This window comes from Ambystoma mexicanum, chromosome 1p, assembly GCF_040938575.1.
Source record: "Ambystoma mexicanum isolate Mex_15411 chromosome 1p, UKY_AmexF1_1, whole genome shotgun sequence".
In the NCBI taxonomy this organism is placed as follows: domain Eukaryota; kingdom Metazoa; phylum Chordata; class Amphibia; order Caudata; family Ambystomatidae; genus Ambystoma; species Ambystoma mexicanum.
In genome coordinates, this window is record NC_090921.1 from 1,008,797,412 (window position 1) to 1,008,819,419 (window position 22,008).

The 22,008-nt window shown below is 42.3% G+C and overlaps 1 protein-coding gene across 1 annotated transcript in view; it reads left to right on the plus strand.

Moving 5' to 3' along the window:
• The window catches only part of EXOSC6 (exosome component 6), a 38,248-nt gene extending 25,506 nt beyond the window's left edge, over window positions 1-12,742 (plus strand). The window contains exon 2 of the mRNA XM_069655050.1: window positions 10,780-12,742. Coding sequence (XP_069511151.1) covers window positions 10,780-10,941 — 162 coding nt within the window. The 3' untranslated portion in view covers window positions 10,942-12,742. The remainder of the gene's footprint in view (window positions 1-10,779) is intronic.
• Window positions 12,743-22,008: the final 9,266 nt, after the last annotated feature.

Genomic DNA, 22,008 nt, shown 5'->3' on the forward strand with positions numbered 1-22,008 from the left:
TCTGCACACAGCAACCTTCTATTACACACATACAGAAAAGAAATAGTACAATTTAAAAGGTCATCGGCTGAAGTACCAAACCATGTGTGTGTTGCCGCAGAACGTTTTACAAAAGGAACACAAAAAATGTGGACATAGCAAACAAAATAGAAGACCATGAAGACTAAATGGTTTGCATTAGCTTTGTACCTTTTAGCTGAAAACAAATATGAACTAACGGAACGCCTAATATGTTACTGTACTGCAAAATTAGACAACAACCACACTCCTTCACGTGCTATTACAAATAATTTGGAATTGTTTCCATTACTAAAAATCCTGCAACAGCTCAATTTGTATGAGAGCATAATAATTCAAACAGTTCACCCATTTCAAGCAATTATATGCCTTCATCCAAAAACAGCAAAATTACCTTCCTCTGAATTGGTGAAAGGCATTTGTGGCAAAGTAGTTTATTTGCCATTAGATCGAACGGAAAATATACACACTCTCTAGGAGTGGAACGGTCAATAGAGCATTCTTTAATAGTCTTGGTAAATGGAGTACCAACAAAGGACAAACAAATTTGGCAACAATTAGTGGATTTACACAAAGTTAGACAAGCATTGCAATATCTAAAAGACAATGAGTACTACAAGGAAATAAATATTGATGAAAGCTTAAGGGAAACAACTAAAATAATTCAGGAGCCATCAGAAACTGGACAATTCGAACTTCTGGATCCAGCTACAGTATCCACTCTTTTGGACCATTATACAATTCATCCATTGCATTCCAATGAAAGCATAGATGATGCACTAGAAACTTACCAAATGCGACAAACCAAAGGGTCACCAATGAGTATTTGGGGAAAAAGTATAGAAGCACATGCTTTTCCACTGCTATTTCCTACTGGCAAAGGTAGAAGATACGATGATGGACCCACTCGGATTGGGGCATCAGAATACCGCTCATTACGAATGTATTTGCAAGATCCCAGATTTAGACAAAATGTGGAATATATATTCCACCTACTCTATGAAAATTAATTAGCAACACTATGTTATGGAGTTGCACACATTCTTAAATCTGGAACCCGCTTTCAAAATATGTCCGCTACGCAGTTAATACAAAAAGTACAGGAAAAAGATGAGGTTTTGCAATGAAGTATAACAAATTTGTTTGCAAAAATGCGTGGTACAAAGGAAAACTGGTTCTGACGGCACGGAGACGTGCGTTGTATGATCAGAAACCTTGGACCACTGACTTGGTTTGTTACGCTAAATTGTGCAGAATATGTATGGATGGGAAGATTGACATGAGTTCCTATGCACAGCAAATGGCAACAAAAAAAACATAGATATATTAACACCTGGAGAACTTTGCACTCTAGATCCAGTTAATGTCTCAAGATATTTCCATCATCGTTTCATTGCCATGCTACACTTTATTTGCAATAAAACTGTTCCTCCCCTTGGAGAAGTGCAGCACTTCTTTTGGATAAAAGAATATCAAGCGAGAGGAGCACCACATATTCACATGCTGTTATGGATCAACGGTGCACCGAAATTTGGGCATGATAGTGATAGCACTGTTTTGCGGTTTATCCAAAAATATGTCACATGTGAAATCCCTTCACAACAGACACCTAGTGAGCTGCATGGGCAGATTTTACAATTTCAAAGACACAAATGTGGCAAATATTGTCACCGCAAATACAAAAACAAAGGTAAATACTACACCAAATGCCGCTTTGGTTTCCCTAGACCAGTTACAGAAACAGGTGAAGTAAACAACTTCATGTCTTCAGTTCAACATAGTGTTAAAGGTAAATCGCCTAAAAACATGTATTACCTAAAAAGAAAGGAATCAAAATATATCAATGATTACAATGCAATCATTGCCCTCTTATGGAATGCAAACCTAGATGTGCAGTACATTGCAGACAATTCAACTGCTGTTGCACAATGTTACAGCCTACTTAACAAACGCAGAAGGTGACCTAACATTAGACAAAACATTATCACAGAAATTGTACAGTCTAGGCATACAAATGCTCTCTCATAGAGAATGTGGGGCCTATGAAGCAGCAGATCGTTTAACCAGCACTGCTTTGTATGGAAAATCAGACAACATAGTATGGCTCAGCCTTGGTCCTGCAAAATCTAGAAAAAGAGTGCTAAAATCATACAAGGACATAGAAACAATTGCCAGAAATGATCCCAACAGCCAAGACATTCTAAAAAAACAATTTACTGGACACATACTATCCGAACAGGAGTACCACTCTGGAAAGCATGTGTCTATACCACATAGCTCAAAACTTTGCATACAAAAATAATGTAAGACCCGATGAAAGCAAACATAGATATAGAGTGACCGATTGTGAAGGGAGCTTGGTGAAACTTACCAAACAAAGCTTAATTAACCATGTAAAATTGTCATTAAAAACTCCTCAACAGAAATAACTATATTACATGTCTCTGCTACAACTTTTCAAACCATGGAGAAAAGAGGAAGACATACTAGATAACTGACTGCTATGAAGATGCTTTCAAAGCAAATGAAAGCACTGTCACCGATGTGAATTTACGCAGTACAAAACAATGTTACACAATGAGCAGCAACAGGAAGAAGACCTTCAGGCCCAACTAGATAAGGACTCTTCCGACAGTTGTCAACCTTCTGTAACAGAAAGTCAAGAACCACTAGGACAACCACTAATAGCAAATGAGGCTGAAATAGCTATGGCAGAAGTAGAAAACACCACGACTTAACTGTACAACAAGCAAAACTTAACAATGATCAGCGCACCATTTTTGAAGACGTAACAAAACAAATTGTACATGGTGTACAGCACGAAAATCAAGAATGTACCTGCCAAAATTACAAACCTATACTGCTGTAAGTCAGTGGTGAAGCTGGATCGGGGAAAACATTCTTAATCAAAATCATCAGCAAGTTCCTTCAACAATTGACAAACAACAAACGGTCAGCTGTTGTAACGGCCCCCACAGGTTTAGCTGCCTACAACATAGGCGGTGTCACTTTACACCGATTCACTACTGCTTCCAGTAGAGCATCAAAATAAATTAGACTACTATAAACTCTCTGCAGAAGCTGTAATGGAATTACATAGCGTATTGAAACAAATAAAAATGCTACTAATAGATGAAGTGAACATGGTCTCCAACCTAATGTTGGCTTTGATTCATCTCAGATTGCAAGAAGTAGTTAACAATAACAACGAAGAAGTCTTTGCAGGGAAACACATTATCTTTTTTGAAGATCTTCTACAATTGACACCAGTGAAAGGTGAACCGATTTTTAAAACCTTAGGCCACAAACTCTGCCGGAAAACTGTTGGTAGCATAGGTAATGTTAACCTTTGGCAACATTTCCAATACAGAGAATTAACTGAGAAAATGCGGCAATCTGCAGATCTCACTTAAGCCAACATCTTAAAAAGTATTAGAGTTGGTGTATTATGGCAAGAAGCACAAGTTGTATTGAAAAACCGGCATATACATGCACTTTATGGCGATAATGCATGTGCAACTGATGTTATGGAACAAATGGCACACAAAAATGTCAATTGTATGGCGTTAATGCCAACTCTTACAAGCTGTTTCAAATTCAATGAAACGATGTTAAAGAAAGAAATGCAACCAATAATAGAAATTAGCGCCACAGACAAACTAGACGTACATGGTATGACAGTACCCATGTGTGAACAAGCCACAACAAGACTAAATACTTTACAACATTCAATCTCCAACACAGCTGGGTTGGAAAAAATATTGAAATTATCCTTAAATTGTAGAGTAATGCTTAAACGTAACCTTGACGTAGAGCAAGGGCTAGTTAATGGAGCACTGGGCACAGTTGGCTTTCAATCATACCCACGTGATAGCAACATTCAGTTTGTAAATATTTGCTTTGATAACGTTTCAGAAGTGAAAAGGATAGGGCGCTCAATTGCTTGATTCCTTCTCTTCAAAGACATGTATGTACGTAGATAGCAATTTTCTCTAACTCGTGCATATGCAGTTACCATTCATAAATCCCAAGGTCTTACCCTAGACAAAGCATTGATAGATATAGGAAACCGTGTTTAAGGAAGGCATGAGCTACGTAGCATTATCACGCTTATGTACACTTGACGGTCTATTGCTAATAAACTTTGATTCAAGTAAAGTCAAAGCTGATATTCCTTGCATTCTAGAATATAATAGATTGCGTTCACTGTACACCCCTCATCTGAAACAATACCCTGTTCCAGATAAAGTGAAACGTGGTGAAAGAAAAGTAAATGAAACAGAAATGAAACAGAATTCAACAGCAAATTCCGCAAAGAAAAGAAGCTAAAGTTTCATCAATTGCCGCAAACATAGAACAACCTATTAAGGAATGTATACCAGGGACGTCGGCAAAGAAGCCACAGAAAATCCGAAAAATGCACTCAGATACAGAACTTGCTGGGCCATTCAAATATGCAAATGAAAGTGGGTTAAGTTGCTATGCAAATGTCGCAATGAATATTCTATTTCAATTGCCACCAATTGTTAACAATATTTACCTGCATAGTACAGACCAATTGTGTTTGTTAGTGCTGCATAGAAATGCATCAAGCAATCCTGACAACACATACAGTGTTCATGGAGTAAGGCAACAATTGGACGACTGTGCTGGAATGGTGAGATTCACTATGAACTCACAAGAAGATCCACAAGAATTTCTAATGTACATATTATTAGTATTGGAAAACAGAAGCATACCTGTAAATGAAATCTTCCAAATTTCGTACATGTGGAAACATACATGCACTCTCTGTAGCAAAGTGATACAGGAAGAAATCCCAAATGAGCGATTTGTGCATGTTTCCATACCAAATTGTGAGAGCATTCCATTTCAGCAACTTGTACAAAATGCAAACCATGGCAGATTATGTAGTATTTGCAATTCAGACAATCTCTCCACTTTACTGATACAATCATATAGTGCCTACATAATACTTATGCTTCTACGTTATAATGCAGATGGCACCAAAAACAACTGCAAACTGACTGGATTCACACACGGTGAAGTGTCACTTGGAAAGAAAACCTTTACAACAGTAGGAATAATCTACCATGCAGGAGCTACAACCAATGCATGTCACTACACTGCTTACATTAAAAAGAATTGTGGATGGTTCGAATGTAATGATAGCACCATTACTCTAAAGCAGAGATTGCCAGCTAACCTAACAAATGCGTATTTAATGTTCTTAAAGCCAAAATTTACAAAATGTGTACTTCAAGATTGTCAACAAATTATGTGAAAGACTACAAACAGTTAGAATACGCCCACAGATATCTAACTACCCAAGAGGATGGAAGAATGACACAAATAAATGATTATCACAGATCGTTCGAAACAAATGCACAGGTAGAATACGCCTACAGGTATCTAACTGATGTTAAAAATGGTCAGGAAGGCAACAAACATAACATTGATCAGAAAGATGAAGGAAACACTCAAAGGAAACAAGGAAGTAGTTGGTACCATAGGAAACAAAGGTTTTTTTAATCCGACAAGGATTTTCTTTCCCCAGACCCAAGGATTAGAAAAGCAAACACAGAAACTGAGCACAATGCAGGTTAACTGTCTAATATGCAATGTCTAATATGCAATGTAGTAAATTTTCAAAAAATGCAAACACTTAACCACCTTTTTTCTTTCATCACAGAAATGGAAAAAGGGATAATTCTGCCAAGAACCATAGCCACTTAAAAAATGTATGTGGATTCTGAACAAAGTAAGGAGTAGGTAGGTATATTGGCAGTCATTTGCTGCACATGGGAATCTACACGTCTAATCTATGGTACTAATATGCTGCAGTGCCAGTAGGCTGGCCCTTGCATCTTCGGTGAGGAACCTACCACCTACGCCTTATGAGCAAGGTACAAGGAGTATAGTTCCTATCCACAACCATCGCTGCATATCAAAACCATGGTCCTTGTAAATTAGCTACTTATTTAATTTTTGGACCATTGTTTGCAGCCATGAATCTAAGACACTAGGGCGTCAACACAACTGGCGCATTACAACACACCCATATTCACTTGTAACTCCACTGCTTCTGACTTCAGTCTTGGGTGCATGGGCTTTGGCCATGCACCCAAGAGTGCAGGGTCTCTCCACAAACACCTCTGTGATGTGTGGTAGTGGCGTTTTTTCTATAGGTGTGATATCCTTCAGCGCCTCTGGACAGAGGCTTCACTCCTAGCTGTATGTCCATAGATCTTATATGGGATGGGTGTGCAGTGGCTTGCACGTCTAGTACTTATAACTTTGTTCTTGGGTGCATTCAGCCATGCACCCAAGAGTGGACGCACTCCCCACTACTTGCCAATCGAAAAGCAATACTACGGGTGTATGCATGGGTGGCACATGCTACGGTGGTTGTGTCCAGGGCCTACAGTTTTGGAAGTAAGGCTGTCGGCCTTCGGCTGACGGCCAAGCATCCAAGGCTCTAGGCCCTGGCCACAACCACCGTAGCATGTGCCACCCATGGCGGCGTACTGATGAATTCAATAACCATAGGAAAAAGTATTGCAATTACGACATGGCATCAATTTCAATATTCCCTAACGCCATAGGTGTCCTTACAACTGTAACAACTCCCCCATGCACTGCACGGGCTGAAATCCTGGCCTTATTGGACCCCTCATTTTCTGTGCGTACAAGGAGGCCATAGAACATACGTCATTAAGAGGGTATACTTGTATTATTGGGTGCATGGCCTTCAAGAGTGCAGGGTCTCCCCACAACCACCTCAGTGATGTGTGGTGGTGGCAATGTTTCTATAGGTGTGATGTCCTTCAGTGCTTCTGGCCGGAGGCTTCACTCCTAGCTGTATTTCCGTAGATATTACATGGGATGGGTGTGCGGTGGCTTCCACGTCTAGTACTTAGCACTTTGTTGTTGGGTGCATGGCCTTTGGCCATGCACCCAAGACTGCACGCACTCCCCACAACTTGCCAATCAAAATGCGACACTACGGGTGTATGCATGGGTGGCACATGCAGCGGTGGTCGTGGCCAGGGCCTACAGTCTTGGAAGGAAGGCCTTCGGTCGACGGCCAATGCATCCAAGACTCTAGGCCCTGGCCACAACCACTGTAGCATTTGACACCCATGGCGGCGTACTAATAAATATAATAGCCATCGGAAAAAATAATGCATTCACGGCATGTTGTCAATTTCAATGTTGCCTACCACTACGTGTGTTCTTTCAACAGTTACAAGTTTCCTGTCCACTGCATGGACTGAAGTGCTATCGTTATTGCACCCCAAATTTACTGTGCGTACAAGGTGTCCATAGAAATTACATCATGAAGACCGACCCCCAGAACAAATGCATTGATCACCCATGTCTTACTGTCTGAACCTTTCCCAATGCTCCGTGACACAGCAAAAGTTTCATGAATAGAGCATGTGTACGCTGGTTGTTGCTCCGCTTTCGGCGGATCCAAGATGTCGGGCGAATCCAAACAATCTGACGCAGAACATGTCTCGCAGCAGCCAATGGGCAGAGACGTCGCGTGTCCGCGTTCATGACGCCAGCCCCTTAGCCAATCGGTATCTTGTTCGTGGACCGGACATAGATATCACTCATTTTTTCAGACCTACTTTTTGATAATTATAAAGAAAAATACTGCATGGTTGGTCACCAAATTTACAAAAGCACGCTTTCTGGACCAAGCCCCTGTACCTGCCGCAGATTTCGTCAAAATCTCTTCAGCGGTTTGACCTGTAGCTGTGCGCAAAGTTTTTCCCCATTCAGTCTATCGGAAAAAAAGACGTTTTGGGACCCCCTCCCTATAACTTTTGCCCCCCTGCACCAAACATCTCCAAACGTTTTCAAAATTCAGAGTGGCTTTTTTTGCAAAGTTTGGTGAGGATTTGTCCAGGGGCAGCGGAGTTATAAACCGGCCAAAAAGTGCTCTTCCTATGGAAACAGCAACTTAACCATAACTACACAGCCACTGCCGTGGCTGTGTAATGTGTGTGCATATATATCTATTACTAATGGCCATATGAAGAAAACTCCTCAGTCCTCAGTCACTCGGCCTTGCTCACGCCCAACCCATAGCACGTTCCCATCTGACCCATCAGTTTTCCTTCCTTTATTTCTTCTTGCAATCAATACTCACATGTTCGTGGTGGTCTGAGAGCCTCCGTTTGCGGTCTATCCACAATCTGGGTGCCTCCCCCAACCAAGCCGTTGCCAGCTCCGGCGAGCAGTTGGGTAGTCGCAAAGCTGGGACCCGCAGAACCTGCTCAGGAGCGTACGCATTTTAAATACTGGTCAGCCATAGGTGGCTCTGGTCTTGATGGGGGGGGGGGGAAGGGGTGCCCCGGATCTCGTTGCGGAGTACGGGGGACGTCTCGTATCCATCACATCTAAGGGTTCACCAAATGAAGGGGCCCATTCCCAAAATACAAATCCCAAACTCAGAATAAACGGGCACAACCCAGTAGGGAATGAGACCAGGAGATGGATTGCAAGTTGAACAAAGTTTATATCAGATAAAGATGCATGCAGAGGACTCTGCTGACCTGAGAGCACTCTGCTAAACAATACAGAAACGTCACATTATAAGAACAGATTTCGTCATTGGTGACCAACAATATAGGTGATGAATACTACATGGTTATTGGTTCACTACAAAGTTACATTATGGTCCATACTGGGCTGATGTGGCTGGATTGACTGGTGCTGGTGTGTTGCTTCTTGCAGCACGTGGGTCAGCTGGGCTCATCTGGGAGTGGTGAAGGTCAGTGGCTCCGGGCATGGATCGGCTAACTAATCTCTTTATTCTGACAACATAGAAAAAAGGCCAACTAATCGCCATTAAACTCATTTAATGAAGGTGCGATAAAAGTTTGGCTAACAACTATATATCCAGTTTATACTTTGCCCCCAAGGAACCATAAAGCATAATCGCAGCGCCCGCCTTGGAGCGGTTTGATCTAACCATAGCCTCATGATACGGACTGATGTTTGTTGTTTCTTCATTGGATCTACGGTGCAGGGGGCTTAGGAGTATGGGGGGGTGCTGGCTCTGGTCATGGCAGGGGGTTAGATGTGTGTCAGAATCAAAGGGACAAGAGGGGTCTGGGTTTGGTGAGTAGTGGGTGCGAAGGTGGGGGTTGAGAGGGCACGTGCAGGTTTGTGGAGATAGATGAGTACACAAGTCAAGATTCGCCCCGGTCACACAGGACAATGAGCTCAGAGGAAGAGAAAGATACAGGCGGGTTGCAACATTACATGGCTGTGCTTTGTGAGAAAGGAACTTGTCCAGCGCAGACAGGGGGGAGGAGGTGGTGGGGGTGTCTGGGCTGGCTGTGTGCACGGCCCTGGATGAGGGGGAGAGATGGCTTTTCGAAGTCATGCTGCGGCCTGGTAAAAAGGTGGAGTCTGGGGTGGCACAAAATTGCATCTGCATGTGTCATCTAATGGCTTCCTTCCGCTATCGTCAGAGGAAAGACAAGGGGACATCTCCCCACGATGGGATGGGCAATAGATTCCTTTGTGCAAAATGTACGGGGGGGCGAAAAGACCCTTCCTCCCTTACGGTAGTCTTGGTTTAGAATTGGGACATTTGGGGACTGCAAGTTCCAGAATGCAGCGTTAAAATCAGGACTGGCTAGCATCTCTTGAATGGTAAAGATACTGTTGGCATGTATTTAATGGTGCAGAGTTGTAATGTGTTGGGTGAGGGGATGTAGAGTTTGAGAAAGTAGGATTTTGTAGAGGCTGAAATGGTGAAACTGTGCAGAGGCTGGGATCCTGCAGGTGGCGTTAATGCCCTCACTGGGCAAAGAATGAGAACATGCAGCAGTAAAGCTGAAGCGACTGGGAGAAGAGGGATTGATGAAACTGTGAAAACGCTGAGGGCTAGGTGAAGCAATGCTTAAAATGTTACTGATGATCGCACGGTTGATGTTCCGTTCCTGTTAGTTGTCATTTGCAAAATGTAGAATTTTTTTTGCGGATATGTTCCCGAATTGGCTGGCTCATGTTTACCCTTCGAGACAGACCGGCTGTTTTCCGTGCTGAGTTGCCAGCGCTGGCTTGGCCCAGAAAAGGGTCTTTTAATGCATTTCTTTGTTTTGCATTCTTTCCTTCAAAGCACAAAATGACTAATAGTTCTTGTGAAGCACACATCGGTACACTAAATGATCTCAGGGGCTTACTTGCATTTTTTGTTCACGGGGATTGAAATTAACATTTTACCAGGAGCTTGCAGCATTTGCTGAGGGGTCATCTATCGCCCATTAAGCATAGACTATGGGGGAACGAGGAGCTAGTATACACTGTGTGCCGCTGAACGAACTTCAACCAGAGATGCATATTGTAACGGTTTGTTAAGCTTTAAGGGTATTCTATATGTTTACTACTCCTCCTTTTATTCACATTACATTCACGTCACAAAGGATTGTTCGTGCCCAGCTAACCAGGCTCCTCTAAACTACTAGGAGGAGCTAAATATTGCTAATAGATTGCAATCCCTGCATTGATATTTATTCGGGTCCATGTTCTACCGTGGAGTCACTTGCATAAGTGCCAAAACACAATGTAACAAATGCAAACAGTTTGTATCTATTCACTAAATTCCCATTTTGTTTGTCCTGCTTTCTAGCAAACTTCTTTCGAATATTGAATTTGGTGCAATTAAATCCATGAAACCTTGTTTTGGTGGATTCTGATATTTTTGTAAAATCTGTATCGATATTTTTTTTTCTTCAGGTATCTGGGCTTCTGTGCAGCGGAGAATGGGAAGAGGAGAGCTCATCACAGGCTGTGCGCCTCTGCATTGAAGGCTGCCATAGGCTGTATCCAGTGCTACAACAGTGCCTGGTGCGGGCCACCAAAAAGAAACTTACTACAACTGATCCTGGCACTGCGTAGCACTGAACGTTGTCCCAGGTCTATTACTCTTCATGTCTGAAGAGGGGGGCCATCAACAGACTGATTAACTTCACAAAAACCTAGTTTACAATTATTTTTGCTACTTAGGACCACAAGTTAAGTTTAAGCAGAGGTTGATGTATCCAGTCTATTCGTGCTGCTCTGGAAAGCACATTAACTTAAGGATTCTATTTTTATTTCACTTGATTTGGGGTGCTTATCATCTTAACAGGAAAACAATCTCGTGTGTCCAGTGTTTGTTTTGAAATATATTGAACGTTTTTGTTTTTAGTGGGGAGAAAGGCATTGACGCATGAAGAAGAAAACCTAGCCATAGTGTGAATAGGTAACTGGACAGTAAGTATCCTGCTATTGTAAAACCAGCAAGCTGGAATAAATGGAACGACTGACAAATATATTTTCACACGGTTACAACTTAAAAAAACAAAGGCTCTGATTTCACTGCTTTTCATGGTGGCGGTAGTAAACTGTGAAAGATGCCCATGGAGAGCGCCACACGGACCCTGCTTTATGCAGTAGATGGACGACACCACCTTATTGGCATGGAAGCTTTTTGGTACCAGTAGTAAGCCGTTCAGAGACTAAATGTCAAAATCAGTGTCCACTATTTTAGTGGTCCTTTTGTGGTATAGAATTTCCATAGCCAGTCTGTTTTTCTTCTACATTAAATGATTGATGTAGTCTCTCACTGATGTATGCCAGGAGGAAGTGACTGTTGAAAGGTTGTATGGGACGCCTTGGTAGGCAAGTTTAAGATGATGCTTTTGATCTCTTGGGTGAGCATGGACCTTATATTTGTTAAAAAAAAATATATATTGATGGGACTGCATAACATTATACATATCACTACTACCCAGAACATGCCACATGCTAATTTCTCGCATACTCTCAAGCATGTATCACATCAGATGTCCACAAAAAACACCTTCTGTAAACCCTTAACCCGTGATAGTTCCCACGTGTGAAATAAAGTTGAGTGCACTTCTGTGTCGGGCACATTGTGTACACGTTGCCTTAGGCATAGATATTGCACACAATTAAACAAGCTTTGTTCACCCACAGCAAATCCATTGAGTGGACGTTTCCGTAGATGCACAGGTTTCAACCTTTGTCAAATCTCAGTGTCCCCATATGCACCAAGCTAGGTTACTAAAGGCGACTTTATTTGTGGCTGTGTGCTTAACATATCCTTTGCCTGCGCCGCAAACAATATTGCCGTGCCGTAGTCCTCCATTTCAGGGCTCACGCAGTTCTTAATATCAATGCACTTAAACGGTATCCTTTCCGTCTCAATTGATTACACACGCACATTGTCACATATCAGCCTGCTTTTACGTCACTCGCACAGAAGCTTGCACACAATCGACCCTCATCTAAAGAAAAACAATAAGTGAACTTTTTTTGTTACATATAGATCCAATTATCACCCATCACAAAATAAACTCTTCCTTCAGATATGCACATCACAAATACTTGCATTCTCCCACACCTATGATCCATTCTTCCATTCTTGTGCACTCATTCATGTACCGAACACCACTCCATCACATGAACAGAAAAATTTGAGATCAGTACGACCGACCAGCTTATCTGTATGCAGAGACCTGCATTCATATTCACAAATGCATATGTGCACATGCATCCATTCCAAAACATGTCAAACAGGTGTCAGATTTAGGGGTACCTATTACTGCAGTGGCAAACCTCGTTAGCTTGAAATTAAATGTTGGTGGAGGCACCTCGCAAGTGACCAAATAAAACGTATTTTTTCTTCACTTCTCATTGTTGTCTGCAGCAACATGGTGTTTATCGGAAGTAAAATAAATGTCAAAAGAGCAAAATAATCATGCACTTTAGGAGTTGCAGGAGTGACCTTTGTCATGGTTTCAAGGCATGCTTTATGTATATTCAGCAGTAGCCATAACTGGCTGTTGTGTATACAGTTACATTGTTTTTATTAAATGAGGACTGGTGCAGAGCGTGCTCTGCACCCTTTGTAGAAATGTGATGATCTCTTTTCTCCCCCAGGTCAAGTATGAAATCGTGTCATTGGAAGCCAAATGTTCTAAAAAGCTTCAGCCTTCTCTCCCACCATCCCTGCTATTGTTGCTATGCACACGTTTGAGATATTGTATTTTCCCCTCTTCCTTGACCTGTCTGTATTTATAGCTTCTTGTTTTTCTTTTTTTGCTTTCCACACTTTGTTATAGGTTGTACACCGAGGTTTTGTAGCATGTACTGATTCGTTAGGTATTCCTCTGTGGTGCCTGTGAATTCACACGTTGCTATCATGCCTCTGGGTGCAGGCATGCCATTGTACACCCCACCCTCTTTTAACAAGTTACAGCTTTTTCAGACTCTTCTTGTTCCCAATGTGGGCCTTGAGTTTGCCCGAAGCCGCCTCTTATCTGGAACCGGCTGTACCTTTCCTTTCTTTCCTCTCCGAGAGTCTGTGGGGGTTGGGTAGTGGAATTGTATCACTGTCCTCTCCCCTTAACAGTGTAAGGAGCGAGCGCATACTAGTCATCTGAGATGTTCTCCTCTGGATGCCCTCGTATACACTTGAAGCTCCTCTGACCATGTTTTCCATTTCGTGGCGGGTTTACTGGTCTCGCTTGATTATGGTGTGGCCAATATTTGCATGGTGGTGGTGCTTTGTTCTGCTAATCTAGTTGGAGTGTTGTAAATGTACAGTGAACTACTGTTTTGCCTTTTCTTTTGCATGGTTTAGATATTGTGTTCTTAATCCTCTCCTTTGTTTAGGCCGTTAGGGGTTTCATCATGCGTTCTGTCGAGTGCTGGCGTCGTTTACTTTTTGTTATTCGGTTGATGGGCCTTATTCCCTTGTGTTTCAAGGAGATTTGTAATGTGCGTTTCCAATGTTTGTCTGTGCGGCTTCCCCAAAATCTTGAGGCCGTCCGGTTTGTCCTGGTCCCTGGGAAAGACACTTTCTAGGTTTCCCCACAAGCTTTGTGAGTAGAACGCATGCACTCGGCAATGGTGTAGCACGTGGGCACATAATTGGTGGCTGGTATTTACTTTTGAATGAGTTTGCCAGGTGGTGGGCTGTGGGTTCAGTGCTAGGGATATCCAATCCATTCCTGGAATGCTACCTCAGTATACTTTCCGCACTTGTCGGTCCTTCCGGGCCCTCTTCCAAATGCAGCTGCTGCTACTCCTTTTAACCCGCTACTCCACCAAAGCAGTGACCCAGCCTCTCTGTGGTCATTCCTGTAGTACACCTCTTCCCCACCCCATCCCCGTTTTGGCCATCTCTGCCCTTCCCAGCCCGTTTTCCTTCCCTGAATGGGATAGTTCTAGATTCTGTGGCACCCGTGTCATTGCTCTGACTTGAAATGGAGGCCACAGGGTGCATCTTATATCCGTGGTGTAAGGGTTGCTAACCTGACACTGTCACTATTGCAAATGAAATACTGGAAGGCATAAGTAAGTGCTTTATGATTACTGACTGTCCTGGCCAAGCCCCACAACCTGGAAGTCAAGCAGGTCATTTATTTTTTTGCTTGCTTATATCGCGCCGCAGGCATCAGGGCGCACATAAAACAACTAACAAAACAGGCAATTAGCTGAGGGATCATGCATGGTAAAGGAGTTTATTTAAATCGAGAGTTTTAAGCCGTTTGCGAAATGCAAAGAGACTCCTCTCTCCACGTAGATTAACTGTGAGTCTATTCAGGGATCCAGATAAGGTGCGTACTAGGCCTTTTTACGCATGAAAATCTTGTAAATACAGCCGCTTTATTATTTTCCTGTGTACATTTACACACAGGTTTAGAGCAGAGGGCAGTACAAAGGTCAGGTTGCTTGACAGAAACCAGAAGGCTTCTTTTGGTTTTTATCTACATGGATGTAATTGCAAGCCACCTCTGAAACAGAATATATTTCTCTGAAGCCTTTCAAAAAAAGAAACTGCACACTGTGATAAAAGGAATAGTTTCTTTCCATTCAGCTTCAGAAGCACTGTGCATGTTTTCCTAGAATTCTAGGATTGTATAATTAATAAGATGGAAAACTAAGTTGCAATACAGAATTAATACTTTTTTAACAAATTATGCTTTTTTTTTCAGTGAAAGCAAACCAGTATTGCACAATTGTATTTTTCATAGTTCTTGTGCTGTGTGCATAATCATGCTGAGGCGATCATTTTTCCACTTCTAATTTAATTTACACTCTAATTATAAAAACAGTGTGTAAAATGATGACTGTACAGTCTAGGTTACAGCTATCCAACCTTGTAGTCAATGGGGTACATTACTATAAAATGGTCAGTGGTAGCAGAGTCTTTGCTCAAGGGTGAGGGATTGTCATTACACTGATCACACGTGTTCTAGCCTCTCAGATCTTCAGGACTACAATTAAAACATCTGAAACCTGGCTCTCCAGGAAGTGCAAGCACTGTTCAAAAACAAACAAATGAAAGTTACATTGGTAATTGAAATAGAAACTCAGCAGAACCTGTCCCTGTGATAACCCAGAGAGGTATTTAACTTAATGTAGCGCTTCATGAATGGTGTGTCATACATATAGGTACCGTGATATATTCTGTCTCGGGAGGATAGCTCAGTGGCAAAGTGCTCGCCTTGGAAGCAAGATGACACAGAGCAACACAGGTTGTATCCCGGATCAGCGCTTAGAAACCAATGGGTATTAACTGTGTTTTAAATAACCTATCATATATCATACCTCAGTCGATACTCAGTTAACCAACCTCTGAAGGATGTTAGCCAATAAGATAGCTCAGCCGGCTGAGCACTCTTTGCTGCAATCTGTGTGTGATCTGTAGGTTGCAGGTTCGAATCCCAGCAAGTCCAACTCAGCCTTTCATCCTTTTGATAAAGGAGTACCGACTTTGGTTTGGTGATAATTGTGATAAATATGTTTTATGTACAGCGCTTTGCCAAAAGCGCCATATAAATAACCATTTGACCACTAGATTAGATATAGAATTTAGCATGGAGTCCTTGCCTCTCTGCACTGTTGTATCATAACATCGGCATACCATTAGGTAGTAATAGCTCCAGGAAATTAGGACTTTTATTAAACATCAAGAGACAATTCTGCTATCGAATCTCAAAACGCACAATACAATTCATGTTTTCTTTACTAATAATTGGCTAGGTTTCTGTGATTTCAACATTTAAATATACACAGGAGAGATCAAATGGCCAGACCTTAGTGACATAATGAAAGGTGTATTCTGTCACAATGCAGAAAGCCGCTGCATAGTAATGATTTCCATGCAGTTTTTGCACACATCCTTTACTCTCTTGCAAAGGGAAAAAGTCATTTTTACTCTCTTAAAATCACATTTACTCTCAAAGTTTAAAAATAGGGAGTAAAATACTCCCACCTGAAAATCTTATCTGGAGCACTGAGTCTATTCCATGCTGTTGCTGCCACCACCGGAAATGAACTTCCCCTTCCCCTTCCTCTTACTCTTGTAACCCATGGGCATATGAGCCGGGATGTGCTACAAGATCTGGTAGTTCTCCCTTGTGGTTGCAAAATGAGAACTTCTTTAATGTACTCAGGTGATGTCCCATAGAGACATTTATGTGTCAGAGTAAGGACTTTAAACTTGGTCCTGGATTGAACCGACAACCAATGAAGTTGCCTCCTAGCAGCCGCTATATGATTCCACTTAGGTATATTTGTTATGATCCGTACAGCATCATTCTGGTGGATTTGCAATCTAATCATACTGTTTTTCCCTGCCCCTCCCAGGAACGCATTACAGTAATCAATTTGGGGCATAATTATGGGCCGGACTAAGATTTCACAGTGACACGTGATAAAGGGTTTCACCAGGCGTAATGGCCTCAGATGGACCTCAGCGCCCAAGGAACATTCTAACATAACTCCTAGAGTTTTTACTTTGTCTAGTGTAGTAATACAGTGATTATAAATGGAGAAATTTGAGTAATCCAGGTCCAACTTCGCTCTTGCTTGGGATGATCCATATATTACAATCTCAGTCTTTACACTGTTTAAGCCAAGCCAATTGGCTGTCGTCCACTTTTTTACTAAAACATAAATGCTCTGAATAGGTTTAGCATCCTTCGTATAGTCTCCACCTACAGCTGAGTCGTCAGCGTAGTTCGTGGATCTCACGCCCGCTCCATCAAGAATATCACACAATGGACATTAAAGAGCACAGGAGACATACATGCTCCCTGAGGAACGCCACAGCTAGATATTTTTAAAGGGGAGGAAGCCTGTCCCCAATACACTCTCGACATCCTATTCAAAAGAAAGGATTCAATCCGTTTAACAGCAGATGGAGAGCACTGCCACACAGACGCCAGAATAACTAGAAGATCCACATGGCCCAGGAAGTCAAAAGACTGCCGATAGGTCACGCAACATCAGCAGCTCTGTTTTACTCCATGGTATCCAGCATCTGCGTCTGTAGGTCCAGCAATGCACTTGCGTCCCAAGGTGAGATCTGAACCCGGACTGCCTAGAGTGTAAAATATTGGCCTCATCTAAATGTGCCTGAAACAGGATAGTGTCAGCTCGATCTGACTTTGAGAATGAATGAAACATTAGTGATTGGTCCAAAACGTTTATTTTTGGATTCAATACCTGCCTTTTTTAGCAGGGGGATTAACCTCAAACTTCTAGACACTGGTCTGTGACCGTTCCATGATAAAAAAGTAGCATTTGTAAACCGGGTGCAAAAGATTCAATATTATCCAACCCAATTATAGCACTGATTGTATCATCCATACAAGATGTGGGGCGCATATTTTCCATATCTAATACCGAGATTTACATACATTTAAATTAAGAGCCAATCTCAGTAGGGGTGTCAACTTCTTGCAAGGGCGAGATCAGGGTGGACTCTGAGGCGATCTTTGCCCGTGCCCCAGTAATCTTGTCATGCTTTTTGTAATTTAGCACAGTCTTCTGTCGTGGAAAGTGAAAAATCAAATTTTAAATGCGGTTTTCCCAGATTTTTCCGAACTTCAAAGAGCTTCCGAGTATTATTCAGGGAGTTCTCAGTTTCATCATTGAAGACATTTTCTTGGCTTCAATCATCTGTCCTCTATACTGTTTTTCCAGGTGGCCTTATTTTCCTTTGTCCTGTTTTTATTCCAGGTGTGTTCTGCTATCCTCTTCGGTTTAATTTTGTAAGATCAGGGAGAACCAGCTCCAATGATTCTGCCGCTCTCTCGCCCTCTTTATTTTCATTGGCCACTTTATTTAACAACTCCAGTCAATCCTGGTCGTACCTTACTGCCAAGATATCCGGAGTGCCAGGTTCTGAAGTGTTTTCCATGATGTTACATAAACAAATACAAGAGCTTTCTTCTTCACTTTCTTGAAAATTTCTCATAGTGACGCTTTTTACCAGATTACCCTGCCGTATTAGTTTCCCCAGCAGGGTACCTTGTAACTGTATAACAGAAGATCTGACCAAACACCTGGATCCGCCCCTGAATAATTAATCTGTAGGTTCCTGGAAATAACCCAATCCAAGGTGATAACTTTAACATGTGTGGGTTCACTGTAATGTACATCTACTTCAATACATTTTAACCACTGTCCAAGGATAATGGCCTCTTTGTCTGCCTTATTACCCCTCTACCTATTCAGGTCTCCCATAAACAGAGTGGAGGAGTTGGGTTTATGAAGACTTGCAAGGGCACTTGTAAGATTTTAATTAATTTCCAGCATCTCATTTGGCGGCCGGTAAATAACAATGAGGTGGGTGCAATGTATCTGGGAGGAGTTGATCTTAAGATGAAGAACCTCACAGCCCTCAGTTCAGGGAGAATTGGAAGAAAAAACTCCTTAACTATTACTGCAACTCCCCCTCCATTTCCTTGCTCCCTAGTCTGATAAAAGAAAATTGAAAACCTACTGGCATGGCCGTATCAATAACTGGGCCTCTCGAATACTTCAGCCACGTTTCAGTAATAACTATGATATCAACCCTGATATTGAGTATATAGTCATGTATATCAATGGCTGAGTTCCCCATTGATCAAGTGTTGAGAAGAGCTATTTTCAAGGTAAGCCCATTTAGCAAAATGGGTCCTACGACTTTCTTTTTGTTATATCTCATTTTCTGAAAATTGGAAGGCTATCCTCATGCATCGTCTCCAATGAATTGGAAGATTATAATGTATCGGTGGATGTCGATAGTTGCTCAAAGGTTGGCAAGTTTAACTCCTTTCAAAGCCGTCCGTGCTTGTGAATCTGTTTCACTAACGTAACAAAATACATCACTTTTTTGCAGAGTACAATCTCTCCTCGGACTGGGACTTTCATTAATACTTTTCCGAATCGTCTGTATACATATGCAGATACTTATCCACAATCGATTGCCTGACTGCCCTTTCTGATACCAATAAGGACATGTTTAAATCCATACGACGGATACGTTGATTACGGTCTCGCTTACCTTAAGTAATGCAATGGCTTCAACTGAAAGGCTGAACCCCAAACTGGCACACGACTCGCAGACTGGCAAGCCCTGACGGGGCTGACCGAGAAGAAAAAGCATGCGTGAACTACAGAAACAACGGGAGATGTAGTTTTGTGCGTACCACAGTACCAGTGTTCAGAACAGGAAGCACGGGCACTGGTGAGTAAAGTTTAAAGCAAATAACGTGGTATGAACGGCTCAGTGCAGCTAATATAATGCTAAACACACAGTTAATCGAGCACAATTTCAAAGATGTTCAAGCAAATCGAATCTAGGTACATTTATATTCCAAATGCTATCGCAATAATACTAAAATAGCAGGGGTTCTAAAATCAGTGTAAAACAATAAAATTGATCAGCAAGAAACTATATGCTATAATTGATTAGATTTAAGACCCAGCAAGCAGACGTGTCATGACACCTTCAGGCTCCAGGTCAGGGCTAACCATGCTTGACACAGGCATTTTTGGCCTTCATTGATTTCCATGTTCGCCTTTTTTTAAATTGTATTTTGAATGCAAGGTTGTCTTCCTTTTTAGGAGCGATTTCCTCTAGAAGAACAAGTTACTTACCAACTGTAACGTTCTTTCGATTGGATGTTCCTCCCAGGTATTCCTCATCTTATGATAATCGTATCCCAGCTGCTTTGCAATTTTTTTTCACCAGGGGGCGCTGTGTTCGAGACCGTGGAGCCGATGTCCTTCGAGGGCTGCCGTCGGGCGTCCACGTCATCTGCTGTATAAAGGACTCGAGCAGCGCCCGTTACCTCAGTTCTGTTTTTACGGTGTTCATGGTCGCATCAGTTGATCAGGCTTTAAGTCTTCAGGCTCTTAAGGAAGTCAGAGTACAACTGGCGTAAACTGTACAGAGGGGTAGGATGGGAGGGTCGATGAGGAATACGTGGGAGGAACATCAAATCGAAAGAACGTTACAGTTGGTAAGTAACTTGTTCTTCGAATGGATTGTGTCTCCCACGTATTCCTCATTTTATGATAGACTCCCATAGTGGAAATTTTGGAGATGGGAGTACTAGAAATGTTTATTATGGACGGAGTGAAAGACCGCTTTTGCAAATAGTCCTCCTTTGTATGAAGCAGAGTCCAAGCAGTAGTGCTTTACAAAGGTGTGCATTGAAGACCAGGTGGCCCCAGCACAAATATCCTGCATGGGGACACCCCTCTGAAGGGCTGTGGAAGTTGCCATGCCTCTGGTTGATTAAGCTCTTAATCCATCCGGAGGCTCTTTTCCAGCCAATTTATAGCACTCTGAGATGGCTAAAATTATCCACCTGGATAGAGTTTGTTTAGTTACTGCAAGGCCCAATTTGTGCCCAGTATATCCCACAAATAGTAGGTCACATTGTCGGAGATTTGTCAATCTGGAAATATAGAAACTGAGAGCCCTTTTTGGGTCCAGTCTATGTAACCTTTCCTCTTCCTTACTAGCGTGAGGTGGAGGATAAAAGGAAGGTAGAACAATCTTCTGTGACCAATGAAAATCAGACACTAATTTAGGCAAGAAAGATGGTTTGACTTTTAAAATAACCATGTCCCTATGGGAAATGGTGTGAGGAGGCTTACAAGACAGTGCCTGCAACTCACTTACCCTGCGTGCTGATGTTATAGCCACTAACAGAATCGTCTTAAGAGTGAGCAGTCTTAATGGGCAAGAGTGTAAAGGCTCGAAAGGAGCACACATGAGACATTTTAAGACTAGATTTAAGTCCCAGGTGGGCACCTGAAAAGGTGTCAGAGGGTATACATTTGTCAACCCTTTCAAGAATTGAATGACTGAAAGCATTTTAAAATAGGACAACTCTTCTGAGGAGCGCTTAAAGATAGATAGCGCTGCCAAGTAACCTTTTACCGTACCAACTTGGAGCCCCAAATTGGCTTAGTGCAAGAGAAAAGAAAATACTGTTGGAGTATTACAAAGAAATTGATCCACATTCTTGTCTTTGCACCATTACTGAATTTATTCCAATGACACCGGTACAGGGATTTTGTTGCTGGCCTTCTGGCCGAAAGCAAAATCTCTATTATGCCATCCGGGAGGTCCCAATCCTTATATCTTAGCCTCTCAGAAACCATGCGTGAAGGCTGAGTGTCTTGAACTCTGGGTGGAGAACCCAACCTTCCCCTTGCAAGAGAAGATAGTCTCTTTGTGGAAGACGTATTGGAGGGCAGATGGACATGTCCAGAAGGTGCGGGTACCACGTCCTCCTGACCCAATCCGGGGCGATTCGGATCTTGGTTTTCCTGAACTTTCTCAACCTCCTGATGACGTGAGGAATCACGGGGACTGGAGGAAACGCGTAAAGGAGTGAGATATACCCAGTCCACTACGTACGCATCCACTAGAGCTCCTATTGGGGGAAAGTCCCTTGAGCAATACAGTTCGCACTTCCGGTTTGCCATGGTCGCGAACAGATCTACTTGAGGGGTTCCCCAAAGGGCGAAGATCTCTTGAAGGACTTCCTGAGCTAGCTCCCATTCTTGGGAAAATGTGCTCTGCCTGCTCAGAGCGTCTGCTGCCGTGTTTAGATCTCCGGCTAGGTGAACTGCTGATAGATTCCTTCTTGCGTTGCCCAG